This window comes from Sinocyclocheilus grahami, unplaced genomic scaffold (assembly GCF_001515645.1).
Source record: "Sinocyclocheilus grahami isolate Dianchi unplaced genomic scaffold, SAMN03320097.WGS_v1.1 scaffold166.1, whole genome shotgun sequence".
In the NCBI taxonomy this organism is placed as follows: Eukaryota; Metazoa; Chordata; class Actinopteri; order Cypriniformes; family Cyprinidae; genus Sinocyclocheilus; species Sinocyclocheilus grahami.
This window is the reverse complement of record NW_015505345.1, coordinates 976,220-997,772: the sequence shown is the minus strand read 5'-3', so window position 1 is coordinate 997,772 and position 21,553 is coordinate 976,220. Positions and strand designations below refer to the sequence as shown.

Below are 21,553 nucleotides of genomic sequence, written 5' to 3'. Positions count from 1 at the left end.
TCCAGGAAAAAGGAAGAGTTCATTAAACACTCACTGACCTTTTGGCGAAATACAGTAGGACATGTTTTCAAGCTATAGCCTATCAACCTTGCACTGTAATATAATTATATAAAAATCTAAAACAGTTCATTTAAATAGTAATATTTTGATCAAATAAATGCAGCCTTGGCGAGCATAAGTGTAACACCCCTGTGGACTGTTTGTTGTGGTTTCTTCCCCTTGTGTTGGTTTAGCCCGTCTAATTATTAGTTAATCACCTCATTGTGCTCACCTGTCTGTCCCTCGTTAACTGCCCTATATAAGTTCCTGTCTCTTGTACTCTAGTGTTGTCGGTTATTGTGAATGTTACCCCGAGTGTGTGCCTGTCTCTGCCTTGTTGTCGCTACATTAAATATCCTTATTTTGTATCCTTGTCGTCATCCTGCCTGCCTCCACACACCTGGACCGTGACAATAAGACTATTTTAGAGACCCAAACTTTGGAACAGTAGTGTGAAAGTAAACCTTACATTAAGAAAGTACACAATTTTCAACACAAAACAATTAATGAAACAGATTTTTTTTAAAAGCATGTTCAAAACTAATCTCCAAATCAAAACTTATATAAAATTGTAAAACATGTGACAACTTGCCCCAACCTGACAATTGTGACCCTGGACCACAAAACCAGTCATAAGTGTACATTTTTTCAAAATTGAGATTTGTACATCATCTAATAATAAATCAGCTTCCAATTGATGTATGGTTTGTTAGGATAGGACAATATTTAGCTGAGATACAACTATTTGAAAATCTGGAATCTGAGGGTGCAAAAAAAATCTATGAACACACACACACACACATGCATAAACATATCTTCGACCTCATCTAACCATTTAAGATGTCTTGATTTTAAGTTCCTTTACAACACAACATCCTTGACAAAGAAAATTATGTCTCCTCATTAGTTCCTTTGAAATTGACCACTCACACTGCCAGCGTGTCAAAAACAGCAAACCAAAATCGATCACTAGCAATTACAGCTGTAGTTGTGATAAGTTCATTGCAACATCCCTCTATTTTTTCTCTGCTTTAATAACTCTCAATTTCTGTAGCCACATTAGATTAATGGCTGACTATGAAATGAATGTCGGATCAGATTTACTGGTGAGCTTACTCGCCCCCAGTTCACTGATCAGTTGACAATTATCCCACATCATCTCAAAAAGGCTGCCCTTATGAAATCCGTGCAGATGAGGTCAAACACTCAGACAGGGCTCATAAAAACCCAACACACGCCTGCGAAAACAACATTAAGACACACAGTAAAAGTCATGCTCTATAAACGGGAGCGTTTTGAGTATTCTTAGTGATTTAACAGCTGCATGTTCCGGATGGAAGCTTCGGGGCTCAGGTGCAGTTGGGTACTTACTGGTTGTGTTTCCTGACATCTGGATGATGCACTTGGACTCTTTACTCATCTCACGAGAGTTGAAGGGACGGACTCTCACCGCAACCTTCACCGAGGCCGCTGCCATGGTGCCTCTGTGTGTGCGCTGAAAGCACTGCTTTCACCTGCAAAGAGAGAAATGTAACATTATGACACCGAACAGTAGTTTATCAGTAATCCTAAATAACACTGCCAAACTTACATGCTAAAAAACAACAACTTACTTACACATAGTAAGAAATGGTTATAAAAACTGAAACAGAAGTGAAACAAGTAATAGGATATATAATATAATATAATACAATAATTATTTGGTTTATTATTATTGTTATTATTTTTATTGTATTTACATTTATAATGTATTACAGTTATGGTATTAAATATATACATTATATTAATTGCATATGTGACCCTGGACCACAAAACCAGTCATAAGGTTCAATTTTTTTAAATTGAGATTTATACATCATCTGAAAGCTGGATAAATAAGCTTGCCATTAATGTATGGATTGTTAGGATATGACAATATTTGGAAAATCTGGAATCTGAGGGTGCAAAAGTATCTAAATATTGAGAAAATCGCCTTTAAAGTTGTCCAAATGAAGTTCTTAGCAATGCATATTACTAATCAAAAATCACGTTTTGATATATTTACGGTAGGAAATTTACTAAATATCTTCATGGAACATGATCTTTACTTAATATCCTAACGGTTTTTTTGCAGAAAATAAAAATGTCTAATTTTGACCCATAAAATGTTTTTTTTGGCTATTGCTACAAATATACCCCAGCGACTTAAGACTGCTTTTGTGGTCCAGGGTCACATATGAAAAGCTGCTTACTAATTGACTGAGACATATTGATCAATGCACAAAAATATTAATGTACAATAAATTTACAGTAAAATCTATATTCCTTCATCTATGTGCAGCACTTCTGAAAAAAAGAGAGGATATTACTCCTTTAGTAGCTCCATTACTATATATGAGCAGAGAGATATTGATTTAGACGATCTCGATTGGAAATTAAATTACACCTACTTTCGGGAAGGCTGTAAATCTTAGCTGCCTATCACCATAGCAACGGAGTGCAATTTCTGTTGTATCTATAAAGAAATGGCATGAAGGAATGACAGGCTGACAAGCAAAAACATGATTTCAGTGGTGACTTACGATGAGCTTAAATAATAAATCTAAAAATGTTCAATATTTCGATGTTCAGATCAAACAGGAAGACTGTGTTTATATGACCTCCCTGTAAAAGGATCATGCATGGTCAGCTACAGATCTAGAGAGATACTCAGCCCGGCAGCAACAAAAGAATTGCACGGCTGGCTAAATGTCAGTACGCTCCCTAGGATTACAATAACAGATAACAGAGCTGGCTGCCACAAACTCTGAGTCCAGCTCAGACTCCTAGTCGGACCAAAATGGAGGTACAATTAATGTGTCATGCAGGGAAGATTTATGACCTATAAGCCTCAATCTCATTTTCAATGAGTTCTGCTTCTGTTTATAAGCGTGTATGCTTCAGTAACTAAGAGGTTTATTTGAATAAACGTAAAAGAGCTCATATAGTGATCTCATGGTAGCTGCATTCTGCGTTTTTCAATTAGACTAACATCACGCTGAGTCACATTCTGGTGTGACGGAGTGGGTTCAGTCTCTCGTCTACTTAGACTACTTGCCATGAACCTCAAAGGCAGCATGTCAGTTTACAAAGTAGTCAGAAAGCTGCCGTTTTTAGTGTTGTTGAGTTGATGAAGTGACAACTATAAAACTGATTTTATAATACATGCATGTTGATTAATCAACCTACTCATGTCCATTATAAACAATTTCTGATTAACCCAATTAAATATTTTCACGTAACCTAAAAACGTACTTCATATAGTAATATATTAATTTTTTTTTGGCTATTGCTACAAATATACCCCAGCGACTTAAGACTGCTTTTGTGGTCCAGGGTCACATATGAAAAGCTGCTTACTAATTGACTGAGACATATTGATCAATGCACAAAAATATTAATGTACAATAAATTTACAGTAAAATCTATATTCCTTCATCTATGTGCAGCACTTCTGAAAAAAAGAGAGGATATTACTCCTTTAGTAGCTCCATTACTATATATGAGCAGAGAGATATTGATTTAGACGATCTCGATTGGAAATTAAATTACACCTACTTTCGGGAAGGCTGTAAATCTTAGCTGCCTATCACCATAGCAACGGAGTGCAATTTCTGTTGTATCTATAAAGAAATGGCATGAAGGAATGACAGGCTGACAAGCAAAAACATGATTTCAGTGGTGACTTACGATGAGCTTAAATAATAAATCTAAAAATGTTCAATATTTCGATGTTCAGATCAAACAGGAAGACTGTGTTTATATGACCTCCCTGTAAAAGGATCATGCATGGTCAGCTACAGATCTAGAGAGATACTCAGCCCGGCAGCAACAAAAGAATTGCACGGCTGGCTAAATGTCAGTACGCTCCCTAGGATTACAATAACAGATAACAGAGCTGGCTGCCACAAACTCTGAGTCCAGCTCAGACTCCTAGTCGGACCAAAATGGAGGTACAATTAATGTGTCATGCAGGGAAGATTTATGACCTATAAGCCTCAATCTCATTTTCAATGAGTTCTGCTTCTGTTTATAAGCGTGTATGCTTCAGTAACTAAGAGGTTTATTTGAATAAACGTAAAAGAGCTCATATAGTGATCTCATGGTAGCTGCATTCTGCGTTTTTCAATTAGACTAACATCACGCTGAGTCACATTCTGGTGTGACGGAGTGGGTTCAGTCTCTCGTCTACTTAGACTACTTGCCATGAACCTCAAAGGCAGCATGTCAGTTTACAAAGTAGTCAGAAAGCTGCCGTTTTTAGTGTTGTTGAGTTGATGAAGTGACAACTATAAAACTGATTTTATAATACATGTATTGTGACCGGCATGTTGATTAATCAACCTACTCATGTCCATTATAAACAATTTCTGATTAACCCAATTAAATATTTTCACCTAACCTAAAAATGTACTTCATATAGTAATATATTAATTGAATTGGTTTGATTCAAGGTTGAAAATATTACTTAACAAGTCTTTCTTAATTGTTACACCAATGACAGTATTTTTAAGGGTCAGATCAAGTAGCCTTAAAGGGGTAGTAAAACAAACAAGGAGATTTTTTTGAAGAATGTTGGTAACCAAACAGTGGCTTGTAGCCGTTGATTTCCATTGCATTTTTCCCTACTATGGAAGTCAATGGCTACCAGCTACTGTTAGGTTACCAACATTCTTCAAAATATCTTCTTTTGTGTTCCACACACACAGGAATGAAATTCTTACAGAAAGTACATGAGGGTGAGTAAATGATGATAAAAATTTCATTTTTCTTGGTCATTGCTTTTCTTGGTCATTGGTGTAACAATTAAGTAAGACTTGTTAAATAATATTTCTGACTTGAATATAACCAGTTAGTTTACACATTATCACATGAAATAGGTTTGAAACAATTTGAGGGTGAGTAAATGATGAATTGTAATTTGTGGGTGAACTATGCCTTTAAGGTAATATTTTGCAGTGTAGATCATAAATCCATAATGGATTTTTTTGTCGTCAGTCATTGTGCTCTTAAGTGTCAACAAATCTATATAAATCATTCATTTGCGTGACATCATACGTAGAATATAGTGGGAATCATACGCATATGTGTGTTGCCAGTAGTCACTATATTTTCTCAACTCGCTACCATATTAAAGAAAAAAAAAACGTATAATGATAATTCTTTCTCTGTTCTCTGGTAAATTCTGGAATCGTGATTCATAAGCTCTATCTTGAAGACATTACTATGTGGCTGCGAGCCTGAGACAATGCATGACAGTGCATTTATCTCGCCCGCACTTAGAAATATGTACACAAGGACAGAGGGCCATTTATGACGAACAACATCTGTTCCAATACTCAATAAAAAAACACTTCTCTGTCATAATAATAATGTCTGGATTTGCTGACAGGCTCTAAATGGCCGCACCCCACGGCAGTCCCACCCTGGTGACACAACACCAAATAAACAGACAGAGCCTCATTAATACTGCATTGTCCTCTAGAACATGCTAACAATGAAAAAACTCTTACCTTTACGGTGGTGATCCTCTGATGCTCTCAGCTATTGACTCTACAGATCAGCTCCCACTACTGCCTCTTGTGCTGGCTTCTCAAATTCTCTTTTTTCAGCTCTTCCTCTGATATGTCGAAAACAGTCTGTTTTTCCCTCTGTTTAACAGAGGATCCTTTATTTGTTCCAGCGAGGTGTAGCTGGATGCCCGGCGAGGCCTGCTTCTTGGAGGAGAGATCTTTGAGTGCCCTGTAATGTAGAAGCCAAAATGGCTCTGCTTGCTGCCTAGAGCAGTGATGCTGAGACTGACTGAACCAGTGACATCATCACTGAGGAAGGCAGTAGCATCAATGCAGTAGAGAGGAAGAGAGCGAGAGGGGGAGGAGAGAGAGGGGTGGGGGGGTGAGGGGGATGGGGATTAGATTCTCCGCGGAGTACGGTACACACACTCTCACACACAAACATGGCTCTACATAACATGAGACTCAGCGGCTAATGCTGGACTGTATGTGTGAGCTATGTCAAAAGAAACAAAGTAAAATGTACAGTAGTATGATAAAATAATATTTAAAATTTTTAGTATATGCATTTTCTGAAGTCAGTAAGTGAATAAGACACTAAAAGAAAATGACTCAAAAAAAGATTCATTATGAAAAGAAGTAAATCACATGAATGTATCTTTATGAAAAATGCATTACAGAATAAAATTAGTCTGTGCTGGGTTTTTTAACGGCTATATAGATAGAAGGTTCAGATTTTGTCTTGAATTGTACATGATGAAAAAGGGCTAAAAGACAGATGATGATGATGATTACATCGACTTCTAAGCTTTAACGTTCCATCAATTGTTATGCTAAAGTTAATTTCTTAAGGTTAAAATTTTGTAAATAAATAAATTCTTAATTTTAAGTTTAGGGGTAATTGAAAGACAATTGTATTATTATTATTTTTATTATTATTATTACATTGACTTCTAAGCTTTGGCATTCCATCCATGCTTATGATAAAGTACAATTTGATTATTATAATACTATTATTTCTTAAGGTTAAAATGTTGTCTTAAATGTAAAACGTAAAATTAAAAAAGCTTAAAATCTTAAAGTTTAGGGGTAATTGAAAGACCATTTATTATTATTATTATTATTATCATTATTATTATTATTATTATTATTATTTCTAAGCATTAATGTTCCATCAGTACTCGTGCAACAATGAATGAATGAATGAATGAAAGAATGAATGAACGAACGGACAGACAGACAGATAGATATTCAAGTAAAAATTGTTTTACTAAAAATATAATTTTCAGAAACTATGGATCTCCAGGGTTGCTTATAAGTTCAAATATTTCACTTTTTTTTTTTTACTTTATGTTTTTTCTAAAAATTAATTGAAATGGACTGCAGAGAACAGTAAATAGCATTTGACCTCATTTTGGCCTTTCCTTTGAGCTATTTGTCAAGAAAAATCAGTTTTCCAGTGGGATTACGCTCAATTCACAAACTATTCGAGCAAATCGGACTGTGCTCTCCCCACAAATCCAGTAAACCCATGTAACACATTCATAAAGGAAGCTTTTCCCACTGACATTAATCCACCTCTATTCTTCTGACTCGGCCTCTGTTTGCATTTTCTAAAATCAGGAAATGAATTAGACTAAAAGGAAATGACACAGTAAAGAAATATATCTCATTATGGAATCAGGATTAAGTATGCCATTAGCATATCTTTATAAAATCTGCATTACTGAAAAAAATTAATCTATGTTGGGATTCTAATAACCTGATCAGTTTTTTTAAGAGTACAAATCAATAATTAAGTGAAATATTATAGAATTAAAGACAAAGTGATTTTGAAAGAGTTAAGGATAACCAAGGAGGTATGAATAGCTTGGAACATCTTTTAAAGAAGTTATTATGCATGCGATTCAAAAGCTTTTTATTTAGTGTCTCTAGATTCTATGTGACACTGCATACGTCAGAAAGAAAACCGACCAGCACATCAGTCTCTCTGAATGCTGTAATGATGATACAGTGTTTGTGAGCAGTTCAAAGCAATTGTTTGTTCTGTCCATATACAATAGAGGGAAGGGAGACAGACCATCCATGACACATCCAGAACCTACCATGGCAGTATTCACTTGGGTTTCACCCAGATCGGATACAAAACTCCAGCTAATGAGCTGGTCACGGACTTCATCTGGGACTTCATTTTGTATTGTCTTTTTCTCTCCCTTTTCATTCTATCATCTTTTGCATGTCTTAGTCCTCCTAACACCTCTTTTTTCATGCAGTTTTGTCAACATGTCCCTTCCTCAGACGTTTGACCACTTACACCAATGCCTATATCAAACTGTGCCCATTCTTGACTCAATCATAATTCTTGACCCAATATCAAGTGCTTTCTGATTCACAGTGGAGTGGATGAGATCTGCATGCAGCTATGAAACAGCTCCAGGGCACAGGCAGCGCTCTGCTGGTAAACCATCTCATTTTCTGCTTGCCCCAATCATTTCAATCTGATTTCATGAAACATTTCTGCCATAATGAGTATCTTATAATCAGTACCAATGGTAAAATTGTGCACAACTGTCAATGAGAAAAATGCATCTGGTCAGACATCATTTATTATTAGGCATAATTATGGAAATATAATTATGGAACTTAAATGAATGAAACCCTATTTGGTTTAGTTTCATGCAGAGCGAGAAGTCCAGCATGCAGCTGCTGAGAAAGGGGGTATGAGACTGATCATTTCATGTAAATTAAATTTCAATTCTACTTGAAATTATGAACATGTATTATTTTTAAAATGGAAATTCCTGCTTTACTCCTCTTACTCAGATCCACATGAATATTCCACCTTCCTGAGTTCCAGGCCTAACATTATGGAGATTGAGGCCATCCGTACCGTCACTCAGATCTGCTTACAATATCAGTATGTTATGATGAGACCATTTAGAGTGAAGTACTCAACTTTTGATTATCTAATAGCTGCTTCTGCACACTGTGGGTAGCCAATCAAAATGGGTGGTGAGAAGTCAGCATTTTCTGTTCTTATTATCAGAGTAAGATGCCACATTGTGCACCTGTCATCAGCCCAGCCTCTGGAGCTCATCAGGGCAGCAAGAAAGGCTGGAGCTCCACTGACTGTAGAGACCACCCATCACTACCTCAACCTGTGTCCAGAGAACATTCCAGCACGTGCAACTTAGTTTAAATGCTGCCCCCCGATACGAGACGCAGCCAACCTGGTATCAGCAATATGCATTACAGACAATGAAACCGATTCAAGTTGACAGAAAAAGCTGATCAACAAAAGTTGGTCTTTAACAAGTTTCAGTGTAAATTTTACAAAAATTTGATTAAGTAATTTATGTTTTTTTTTTTTTGTTTTTTGCTGTACTTTCAAAACCCCATCTGGATAATATCTGGATATGCAAATAATCAGATTATTGCTGTTAGTCTGAACAAGGCCTATGAAAAGAGTCAAAAAGAATGATTCATTCACAAATTGGACATCACTTATTCTCTACTAAATTCCCACAAGGTTATCATATGTCTGTAGAATAATAGCAATATAGAACACAAGACATGTGGACTTTATTCACTTACTTATTTAATTTAATACTTTGATTATGGTGCTTTTGGATCCATTTTGAAGCTTGAAGGCTCCCCATTACTTTAAAAATTGTTCAAAAATTCAAAATTTCTCTTTTTGTGTTCCACAGAAGAAAGTCAGTCAGACAGCTTTGGAACATAATAATGACAGAATTTACATTTTGCATGAACAAGTCTCTTTTGATTGTCCTATGAACTTCCACAAACCTCAATTACAGTGCATTCTAACCATAATCTATTATAGTCAATCTATAACCAGTTTCTTTTTAGGAGCTCCTATGGTCTGCACTCAAAGCTGGTGATATTGATATGGTTGTGTCAGATCATTCACCATGCAACCTGACCTAAAGTGTTTAGACAGTGGTGATTTCACACAGGCATGGGGAGGGATCTCTTCTCTGCAGTTTGGTAGGCTGTCAATGTACTAATATGCTCATGCACTCACATGATGGCCAAAGTCCTTTGTGAGGCAAACAGTGGTCCACCAACAATTTACCAATGATGAACTAATGATGAACTAAAAAAAAAATAATAATTACGTTCAGGAATCAAGACAGAGTCCCAGATTGGACCCAGCTTAAAAAAAGATCTAGACTTGTACGAAAAAAGTATATGAACTTGCATTTAGCATGGATTTCTGCCTCAACCGGTCATAAAATTTGACCTGAACAAAAGACAAACACAGTATGATGAAAACAAGTAACACACAAACCAGGATGTTCCACAGCACTATTAGCAACATTGTTTCAACAAATGAAACCAAAGCTGTTTGCAAAAGCATCTCAACCTAACCATCATGATTTGGAGCTACTTTGCTAAATCAGGGCCTGGACTGCAAGCTATAATTGATAGAAAGCTGAAGCTCAAGTTTATCAGGACATTTTGCACGGGAATGAAAGGCCATTTGTCTTCCAGTTGAAGCTCAACAGAAGTTGGGTGATGCAACAGGACAACTACCCAAAGATCAGACGCAAATCAACAACAACAAAATGGGTTCAGCAGAAGAAAATAGGCCTTTGGATTGACGCTGAAGAATAGTGAGGAATAGTGCCGTTTTCCTCAGTAATTACAGTACTTGTGTATGTTATTGCTTCCAAAAATTTTCCACTTACTTTTTCCACCTTGAACTGTATATTTAAACTGTGAATTGTTGGCTATTATCAAATTTTATGGCCGAATGAATTTGTACATAAATTCATGGTCTCGCAAGTTAAACGACCAAATGCAAGAGTGTCCGTCATGTATTTTGAGTAAACAAAGACCTGAGACATGTTTCATATGGCGTTACTAAAATTGTCATTCATCTCGCGGTTTACCAACAGGTTTATCTTTGTTCTGGACATCAGCTTCTAAAAGAGGGTTTTCATTTTGTAAGACTCTTGTGTAAAGAGCCTGCTCAACTATGTCGCCTTGACGACCAAAAAGGGAGTCTCATTCCAGGTCACGATGCAGACTTAGTTATTTGTGATCCAGAAAAAGAGTTTACGGTGAGAAAGACAGGGATTCACTCAAGCGGGTTGAGATGAGATTCTCTAAATGACTGACAGAAAAATAGAACATGTTTGTTGCTAAAATTCTGTCTTCCTCTATAAATACACTGAAAGTTTTTTGGAGTTTGCAAGTGAATGCATATCATTTCTTTTCCTAGGTGAAAAAAACAACATACATCACAAAAACAAGGTAGGTTAAATTTTACTTCGTATAACTGTTCATGTAAAAGAAATCGTTTCTTTTTCACTTTTTCTTTCTTTTTAGTTAACACCGTACCTTGGTCTTGCTCTGCGAGGGAAGGTGAAGGCCACTATAGTCCGAGGGAAGGTGGTTTACAGTCATGGCTCTTTCAGTTCTCAGCCTCTTGGGAAGCCTCTCTTTATTCAGCACAAGACACCGTCCCCTTTGTAAACTAAGCACATAAAGCACATTACATTATCTCACCTTACTCATCACTGTTAGGATGTGCTACGTTAAAAATGGTGCTGTGTGGCATGTCATTTTAGAGTACAATTTATTTAATTGATTGTGCAGTATTCAAAATGCATTGGGTAACACTTCGCACAAACACTGCAAACAAACAGTAACTACTACTACTACTAAAACTAATGCATTTCAGAATTAACCTAATGCAGGGGTGGCGAATGTCAGTCCTGGAGAGCCGCAGCCCTGCAGAGTTTTGCTTCAACCCTAATCAAACACACCTGAACAAGCTAATCAAGTTTTGAAGGGTTACTAGAAAGCTACAGGCAGGTGAGTTTTAATCAGGGTTGAAGCTGAACTCTGCAGGGCTGCAGCTCTCCAGGACCGGAGTTCGCCACCCCTGACCTAATACTTAATCTTAATGGGTTAGTTCATCCAAAAAAGAACATTCTGTCATAATTTACTTCTTATAGCATTTCAAACCTGTATGACTTTCTTTCTTCTGTGGAAGATAAAAGAAGTTATTTTGAAGAAAGTTCAGTTTCAGTTCTAATTGACTTCGATTCCCATTGTATTTTTTGTCCATACAATGAATGTCAATGGGAACTGAAACATAAAATACCCTCTTTAAGTATGCAAAATATGTCATGGAGCTTTTGGAACAAGCTGATATTCTGTTTAAAATTGTTATATAATTTGTAAATGTACATAAATATTACACATATTTTTGAGCCAATTCAAATCTCTTAGACCCCCAAAATGCAGAGTTTACACAATTGTATTTTATGCACTAAAATATGAATGTGATGAATTTTTGGACATTTTCATTCAATCATTAATATTATTTGTTAATTAATAATGGATACTGTTAACATACAATGTTGTTGATGACCAGGCTCTATTTTAAATGTAGGTTTCTTCAGGAAATAATAGAAGTAATTCATGTTTAACCCAACTTCAAAGCAAAACTGTGAATTTCAAAGTTTGCTTTAAGTTTTTAGAACTCATTTAATAGTTTACATGTAAAATACATTATCAATAAAGAATTTAGAAATTCTTTAACTGATATTTGTGGTTTACTTGTTTTTGTAAGACTCTTGTGTAAAGAGCCTGCTCAACTATGTCGCCTTGACGACCAAAAAGGGAGTCTCATTCCAGGTCACGATGCAGACTTAGTTATTTGTGATCCAGAAAAAGAGTTTACGGTGAGAAAGACAGGGATTCACTCAAGCGGGTTGAGATGAGATTCTCTAAATGACTGACAGAAAAATAGAACATGTTTGTTGCTAAAATTCTGTCTTCCTCTATAAATACACTGAAAGTTTTTTGGAGTTTGCAAGTGAATGCATATCATTTCTTTTCCTAGGTGAAAAAAACAACATACATCACAAAAACAAGGTAGGTTAACTTTTACTCAATATTCATGTATTAGTGAAGGGAAATTATGTTTCTTTTTCACTTTTTCTTTCTTTTTAGTTAACACCGTACCTTGGTCTTGCTCTGCGAGGGAAGGTGAAGGCCACTATAGTCCGAGGGAAGGTGGTTTACAGTCATGGCTCTTTCAGTTCTCAGCCTCTTGGGAAGCCTCTCTTTATTCAGCACAAGACACCGTCCCCTTTGTAAACTAAGCACATAAAGCACATTACATTATCTCACCTTACTCATCACTGTTAGGATGTGCTACGTTAAAAATGGTGCTGTGTGGCATGTCATTTTAGAGTACAATTTATTTAATTGATTGTGCAGTATTCAAAATGCATTGGGTAACACTTCGCACAAACACTGCAAACAAACAGTAACTACTACTACTACTAAAACTAATGCATTTCAGAATTAACCTAATGCAGGGGTGGCGAATGTCAGTCCTGGAGAGCCGCAGCCCTGCAGAGTTTTGCTTCAACCCTAATCAAACACACCTGAACAAGCTAATCAAGTTTTGAAGGGTTACTAGAAAGCTACAGGCAGGTGAGTTTTAATCAGGGTTGAAGCTGAACTCTGCAGGGCTGCAGCTCTCCAGGACCGGAGTTCGCCACCCCTGACCTAATACTTAATCTTAATGGGTTAGTTCATCCAAAAAAGAACATTCTGTCATAATTTACTTCTTATAGCATTTCAAACCTGTATGACTTTCTTTCTTCTGTGGAAGATAAAAGAAGTTATTTTGAAGAAAGTTCAGTTTCAGTTCTAATTGACTTCGATTCCCATTGTATTTTTTGTCCATACAATGAATGTCAATGGGAACTGAAACATAAAATACCCTCTTTAAGTATGCAAAATATGTCATGGAGCTTTTGGAACAAGCTGATATTCTGTTTAAAATTGTTATATAATTTGTAAATGTACATAAATGTTACACATATTTTTGAGCCAATTCAAATCTCTTAGACCCCCAAAATGCAGAGTTTACACAATTGTATTTTATGCACTAAAATATGAATGTGATGAATTTTTGGACATTTTCATTCAATCATTAATATTATTTGTTAATTAATAATGGATACTGTTAACATACAATGTTGTTGATGACCAGGCTCTATTTTAAATGTAGGTTTCTTCAGGAAATAATAGAAGTAATTCATGTTTAACCCAACTTCAAAGCAAAACTGTGAATTTCAAAGTTTGCTTTAAGTTTTTAGAACTCATTTAATAGTTTACATGTAAAATACATTATCAATAAAGAATTTAGAAATTCTTTAACTGATATTTGTGGTTTACTTGTTTTTATGAGCAGACATTGTCAAAGTGTTACACTAATGTCCAACTACATTTGAAATAAGATGGATCATTTATTGTGCGTATATATATATATATATATATATACACACATACACACACACACACACACACACACACATTTATGATGGCACTGTAAATGGTATTTCCTAGTTGAACAAATTTGAATAGAAAATAGGAAAATGATATGTTTGTTAATTAAACAGCTGCTGTCACTGCTCAGCAGCACTGTTCAGTATATCAGGTCTCAATGTTAACCATTGCCTCAGTCTGTCAATGTCATGGCAGCATTATGTCCTCTCTGTCCGTTCTTCCACCGGAATGTCTGTTACAGCCTTTTCCCGTCCCCCAGCGACTTATGCTTGGACCAGGACCATCCAATGTGCCCACACGGATCGCAGCAGCCGGAGCGCAGCCCATGATGGGGCCACCTGCATGCAGAAACCATTGAGGTAATACAGTACAGTGTGTTTATTAGGTGCATACTAGGGACTACTGACTTTTTAGGTCACCATTTTTATGACGATTTACCATGTTAAATCATATTGGCTTAAAGGGATAATTCACTCAAATATTATAATTTACTCACCCTTATATTGATCAAAATGTGTACTGTAACCTGACATTCTCCTATGTTGAACTGTATTATGGGATTCATTTGTCACCAAAACAGTTTGGTAAGCAAAATTGCCCAAATCTTTTGTGTTCAACAGAAGAAAGAAAGTCACAGGTTTGGAACAACATAAGTGTGAGTAAATGATGACAGAATTTTCGTTTCCGAGTGAACTTTAAACAACTGCAACATAAGAGGCTAAAATGGCTTGAATCTAGCTAGTAACATTGTACCGGTTGAAGAAAATAAACAGTATAGTATCTTGTTAATAAGAGATTTTAAAAAGTAAATAACTTGTAGTCCTGCTACATAAATAATTGTGTCATAATCCTTTTCTATGAATGAAGTGAATTCATTGTTTGCTTGTTTTACAGATTATGAATTGTTCAGATTATGAATCAGGTCAAAAGTGGCATTCAGTATGCATTTCAGACCTGAAATCGAGTGACTCTAGCTGTGAGTGGACCAGGTCATGCTGCTATGGATTGTGCCATCTTTAACTCACTGGAGCCCGGGGAGAGCGTCCTCATAGCCATCAATGGCTGGAGAGAGGGCTGCAGAGATAGCTGAGAGAATAGGTACAGATTCTGCTTTTACTAGAAAGCCTGGAATTAAGAGTCATAAAGGTGATTCAGATCATCATTAATTCATATCAAACACTCTTCACTAGGTGCCAAGATGAACACAGTTGTAACCGCTGCTGGTGGGTACTTTACAAATGAGGAAATTGAGCAGGTACAAATTATGTTTCATTAACCATTTATGTATTTACTACATATGATCAACCATGTTTGTCTCGTTTTATAGGCATTAGATAAATACAGTGGTGTTCTTTCTCACACATGGAGAATCCTCCACAGGAGTTGTCCACCCCACAGACGGCATAGGTGACCTTTGCCACAAGTGAGACATTTCTGCTTGAAAAGAGTTGCTTCAGATTAAGACTCTCTGTTAAAATCAGCATTTTGCATATTTTGGTCCATTTTTACTAGTGCTGTCAAAGGATTAATTGCGATTAATCGCATCCAAAATAAAAGTTTTTGTTTACATAATATATGAGTGTGTACTGTGTATATTTATTATGTATAAATAAATACAAACACATGCATGTATATATTTAAGAAAAATATGTTTATATATTAAACATATATAATAATATCAATATATAAATGTATATACACATGTAAATATTTTGTAAATATATACTGAATGTGTGTGTATTTATATATACATAAGAAATAAACACAGTACACACTCATATTATGTAAACAAACACTTTTATTTTGGATGCGATTAATCCTTTGACAGCACTATCTTTTACTAACTTTGTGGTCACCTCTATGATAGGGTTATGAATGAACGAAACGCATTTGTCCGTGTTTCACTCCGTCTCGAATCGCGCTCACGGAAACCGCTTGAGAAACAGTGTCTCTTCCGCTGCAGACACTTTCAACTCTTTTTTTTTTTGTCTCAAGCAAGAGACTGTAGGCCTATGACATTGACATTACATGATCTGACTGATTTTTACGTAGAAAGGGCGACAGCGAATGCATTAAAATAAATTAACATTCATGTTTTCATAACCACTGGCCAAATTCAAAAACGAAACTGAAATCAAATCATCTTTGAGAGCAAGGGGGCCCCCTGGTGTTTCAGGGGCCCTACGCAGCTTGCGTACTTTGCGTATAGGGAGGATCGGCTCTGAATGGAACTAAAACTATACAGACAATGCTAATACAACTGATAAAACAAAGTAAAATTTTCAATGAAAAAATAAAATCAACATATTTGCAAAAACTAATAGTATATCAGTGATACTAAAATATCATTGCAACTAACAAGCTCCAAATCATTTACATTTAAGTTACCAGAAGCCTTTTATAATCTACGTGTGTGTTATTTTATATATTTATAATTATGCATTACATAATATCACATATTTATTTAGTTTTTTTGGTCACACTTTATTTTAAGGCTCAATTCTTGCCATTAACAAACCATTAGGTACAACTTTTGCCTCAATAATCACCTAATTTGCTGCTTGTTAATAGTTGGCAAGATAGTTGTTAAGTTTAGGTAGGATTAGGGATGCAGAATATGGTCTTGCAGAATATGTGCTTTATAAGTACTAATAAACAGCCAATATGTTATTAATAGGCATGCTAATAAACAACTAGTTAATAGTGAGAATTGGTCCCTATACTAAAGTGTTATCTTTTTTTTCTGTTCTGTCATTCAGGTACAACTGTTTATTTCTGGTTGATTCAGTAGCAGCATTGGGAGGTACTCCTATCTGCATAGATGAGCAAGGTATCACCACATTACATGCTCTGGCACTACAATCACTGCCTGCATGGGGACCATGATTTAAAATGTACTTGTATCACTGACAAAACAGCCAGAACATATTTAACAGGAGGACACAACCAATCTCTTACTTCTTGGATATGAGCTGGTTGGCAAATTACTGGGGTTGTGATGACAAGCCTGTACGCGCGTAAGAACCATTCATCACATTTAAGAAGCGCTGATATAACAGCTCATTAAACACTGGAGGCCTCATTCATGTTAAGTTAGAAAACAAAGTAGTCCAAGAAGACAGAAATCAATATGCTCAGACCTCTGAAGTCAATTCTCTATCACTAAATGGTTATAGAATATTGTGCATATACTGTATGTTAAAGTTCCTCTAACTGTGCAGTTTTCACCACACTGGACCTGTATCTTCTTTCTATGGTCTGCGTTAGAGTCTGGCCATCCTCGCAGAGACTGAGATCATGTTCTGCACTTGAATACTCTTGAGAAACGTGAATTTTGTAAAAAGCACATATGTTTACCATCTATTTTATTTTTAGGGTCTTGAGAACTCACGGCACAAAGAGGTTGCAGAGTACTTCCATAAAGGCTTAGAAGAAATGGGCCTAAAACTGTTTGTGCAGGATAAGGTTGGCAGAAGAAGCCTCAAGCATCACAACAGATCTCACATATATCAAATTACTATAACTCACATTACATTTTCTGAAAACATCTTATGTCTTATAGAACGCAAGACTGCCAACGGTTACCACAATAGTAGCTCCCCCAGGATATGACTGGCGGGAAATCACAGGGTATATTATGAAGACCTATAACATTGAAATCTCTGGGGGTATTGGACCATCTGCTGGCATGGTTAGAAGCTATAAGTTTCAATTAATCATAAATGACAGATGTCAGGACAAAAAGCTTGTTGTTGTTTTTTTTTAAGAAAAGTACCGCGTAAAGCGATCACGGCCTAGGAATGATTTGCTAGCCATTATCAGTATTTGCTCCCTGTTGTTCTGCCTTTTTAAACAGCGTTTTTAAGAGCCATGTCTTGCAGAAGAGGAGCTTTAATTGTCCTTGAGGGAGTAGACCGAGCCGGGAAAACTACGCAATGTCAAGAGCTCGTAAATGCGTTGCAGCAGAGCGGACGAGCGGCAGAAATGATGCGATTTCCAGGTAAAATGACTTTCCTCCTCGTGTCTTACGCTATCCCATGCTAAACCATTTTGTGAAGCCTTGCCTAGACGGACTCGGATTCGGAAATATTAAAACAATAGTGAAGTGAAGTGACATGTGGCCAAGTATGGTGACCCATACTCGGAATTAGTGCTCTGCATTTACCCATCCAAAGTGCACACACACAGCAGTGAACACACACAAACCGTGAACACACACCCGGAGCAGTTGGGGGTTCGGTGCCTTGCTCAAGGGCACCTCAGTCGTGGTATTGAAGGTGGGAGAGAGCGCTGTACATTCACTCCCCCCACCTACAATCCCTGCCGGTACGAGACTCGAACCCACAACCTTTGGGTTATGAGTACGACGCTCTAACCATTAGGCCACGACTTAATGACATAAAGAAGGCTGTGATTTGGCAGCTCACTGGGGTTTGAGACACAGCCTTAGTCCATGTTTGTATTTTTTGTACTGTAGTGTTGGGTCGTTCTTTAATGTGACTCGGGGAGTGAGTCGTTCAGTCGCGCATGCGCAACATCCTATAGGTTCTGTACTGGAATTAAGCCTTGTCTAAATACCCACACTTGTGGTCTTGGCCACTTCAGAACGCGTGCACGCGACAGGAAGTAAGTGCGCAAGACTGTCACAGGTCTTAAAAACGCCAAAGCGCAGTGCCCTTAACGCACACTAAACCCACACTATCTCGAATACCGCTCCGGAGCGCTGTTCGAGGCTTAGTGTATCCCATCATGCATCATGTTCTGGAAATAAATCGTGAGGCTTTTTGCAGAGGTCTCGCGAGAGGTCACGGAAACCTTTCCAGTGCAAGTTAAATATTAATATAATAATTCGATTTGACATATAATTTGGTAGAAAAACAGTGTTTTTACGTTTTATTGGTGCAAAGATGAATAGTGGTTATTTATTTTGTACAACATTTGCAACTGCTTTTTATCACTTAATTAGAAGCACCACAAATTAAAATTGTCATGTTATAGGGAGTACTGAACAGACATTTAGAAGTTGACTTTAAAATGCAAAGTATTTAAAATTAAAATAAAGCTATGTAAACACTTGCATTTTTACACTACTACAAGTGTGTCCCATCATTCATCACGTGACAGACCCATAAGTTTAACCTATGCAGTCTGAGCCAGAAAGAGAATTGATTGGTTCATCTCTCGAGTCTTCGGGTTTGAGTCGTTCATTCGTCACGTGACGGACCCTTAAGCCCAAACCCAAAGACTTGTCAGATAAGAAGGTGAGCTAATCATAGACTGAAGACCCAGGTAAACAATGAATTAATCTTTTCTGCTTCTTATAGCAGTTTTGTGTTGTTTGTAGTGTGATCAACGTTTGCGTTAGTAGTAGACGTATTAGGGAAGTAACACGTAACATTAATTATATTTTGCTAAAATGAACGAAATGACTCGAAAAAAGATTCGTTCATTTTGCTGAACGAGACTCAAAGGTCCGAGTCGGTAAAATGATCCGAACTTCCCATCACTATTGTACTGTTTTTTTTAAACAGACAGAACCACTAAAATCGGTCAGCTGATCAGTTCATACCTGGAGAAGAAGAGTAATCTGGAGGATCATACTGTTCACCTGCTGTTTTCTGCAAACCGATGGGAAATGGTGTAGGTTATCTCTCCAGAGTTTATGTTGACATGAATCTAGTAAAGTGCATTATATAGGAATGGCTCATTAATTTATCATTCATTAAGTGGATCAACCCAATTATCTGTTAACCAATCAGTCTGTTTTCTTACTTCAGGCCTCTGATGAAACAGAAGTTGGAACAAGGGATCGATCTAGTGGTGGACCGCTATGCGTTTTCTGGAGTTGCTTTCACTAGTGCCAAGCCTGTGAGTGTTACTGTTACTCCAGTACAGGGAAAACATATTGTATTAATTTATAAAGTATGTTCATGTACATTAATGTCATGTCACGTGACAGTAAAGACTTTTGTTAATTTTATATAAATGATCAATATAAATATTATATTGTATTAAATGCTGTTATTTTGAACTAAATATTCATCCCAAATCCGAGAAAGAGACATTACTTTAGTTGTTTTCTATATGTTCAGGGCTTCTCTCTGGAGTGGTGCATGAATCCAGATATTGGACTTCCAAAACCAGACCTGGTGATGTTTTTGCAGCTCAATCCCAATATGGCAGCAAACCGTGGAGAATTTGGAATTGAACGGTATGAAACCAGCGCCTTCCAACGGACAGTGCATCAAAGATTTGAAGAGCTGATGCAAGATTCCTCAGTCAACTGGAAGGTGGTTTATTTTATTTTCTAAACCGAATTAATGTAAACTTACATGTAATGTAAGTATGTAATCTTCAAATTAATTTAATCTATTAGGCCTGGGCGATAAAACGGTATCGATATTTATCGACGGTACACCTTGTTCGATAACGATAGATACAATTTTCGATACAGCGCATGATATAGGCAGGTGCTATGAGTGACGCAGACAGCACACACAAACACATGCTGAATTTAGTGCTGTGCCTGCCTGTGATGAGGAGATTGAATAAAGAATGAATATTAGTCAAATTTAAAATAAACACTTTAATTTCAATGTTAGGAGTGCGTCAGAGAGCATCATCAGTGGCGCGTGAGATGCGGTGATGTAAGTGACATTGTTGCATTTTAATGTTTTGTTAGTCTAGTCCACGAGATGCGCCGCTGCTGTGATATGCATTCAAAATATTAGAGAAATATAGAAGCTCAATGCGGAGAAGATCTTGATTAGGTTAAAACCGAAACCAATTCACACAGAACGCATATTCAGCACATTTTTTAGACGGACACATGACTGCTGCACTTGCGTCTCACACAAGACATGCAAAGTTAAAACAGTTTAAACTTTTAAAAAACACATGAATTTGTGGAGGTTTATTCTTTTTCACTGTGTCTCATATGTTTTGAAATGCAATCTGTGTGAATGGTGCTCTTTAAGCAATGCATAAATACATGATGCTGTTTTGTTCATAATTGTTTATGCAATTTACAGTTATATTTGATTTTTATTTAGTTTTAGTTAATTTAGACGTAATGCACTTTTTTTTTTATATAGAGTTACTTCCTTGCGTTGACAATTTAAATGTGCTGCATTATTTTGCTCATTGCGCCCTCGGGAGACAAGACAAAAGTTTCTTTAAGACCCATTTAATCTGCATATAAAACATTAGATATGTTTAATTTTTATTTTGTGTTTGATTGTTAAAACAAAAAATATTTGTTGTTTGTCTCAAATTGTTCATTTAAAAATAGTGGTTAAATTTAAAAACAATTTCTATTGCTCTTTGTTTTAAAAAAGGTTATAAAAAGTCAATAATTATCGATACCGAACTATATGAAACATTATATCGTTGATAAATTTTTTTGCTATATCGCCCAGCCCTAATCTCTATCTTTCAATCTCTAGGTAATTGATGCTGCAAGGACCATAGAAGAGGTGCACAAAGATATTAAGCTTTTAAGTGAAGACATCATCAGTTTAGCCCAGAATCAGCCAGTTGGAGAGCTGTGGAGGTGAACGGATCACCTGAAACTTTTAATAAATACACTTTAAATGTTTTCCTTTTTTTCTGTCACTATGTGGAATAGTACAGAAAATACAGAA

The 21,553-nt window shown here is 36.5% G+C and overlaps 2 protein-coding genes and 2 pseudogenes across 2 annotated transcripts in view; 3 read left to right on the top strand and 1 right to left on the bottom strand.

Annotated features, from left to right (window-relative positions):
• LOC107593169 (kinesin-like protein KIF1A) overlaps positions 1-5,867 on the bottom strand; it is a 72,564-nt gene extending 66,697 nt beyond the window's left edge. Inside the window, exons 1-2 of the mRNA XM_016282785.1 lie at positions 5,571-5,867; positions 1,411-1,553 (exon numbers count right to left, since the gene is read on the bottom strand). Of these exons, the coding sequence (XP_016138271.1) occupies positions 1,411-1,516 (106 nt within the window). The 5' untranslated portion in view covers positions 1,517-1,553; positions 5,571-5,867. The remainder of the gene's footprint in view (positions 1-1,410; positions 1,554-5,570) is intronic.
• Positions 5,868-7,992: 2,125 nt separating this feature from the next.
• On the top strand, positions 7,993-12,707 carry LOC107593181 (allantoinase, mitochondrial-like; annotated as a pseudogene).
• Positions 12,708-14,087: 1,380 nt separating this feature from the next.
• Positions 14,088-17,775, top strand: LOC107593180 (serine--pyruvate aminotransferase, mitochondrial-like; annotated as a pseudogene).
• Positions 17,664-21,548, top strand: LOC107593168 (thymidylate kinase-like). Its single transcript, XM_016282784.1, has 5 exons — positions 17,664-17,910; positions 19,442-19,550; positions 19,688-19,778; positions 20,003-20,200; positions 21,356-21,548. The coding sequence occupies exons 1-5, from the start codon at positions 17,781-17,783 to the stop codon at positions 21,464-21,466; spliced, it is 639 nt and encodes a 212-aa protein (XP_016138270.1). The 5' UTR covers positions 17,664-17,780; the 3' UTR covers positions 21,467-21,548.
• Positions 21,549-21,553: the final 5 nt, after the last annotated feature.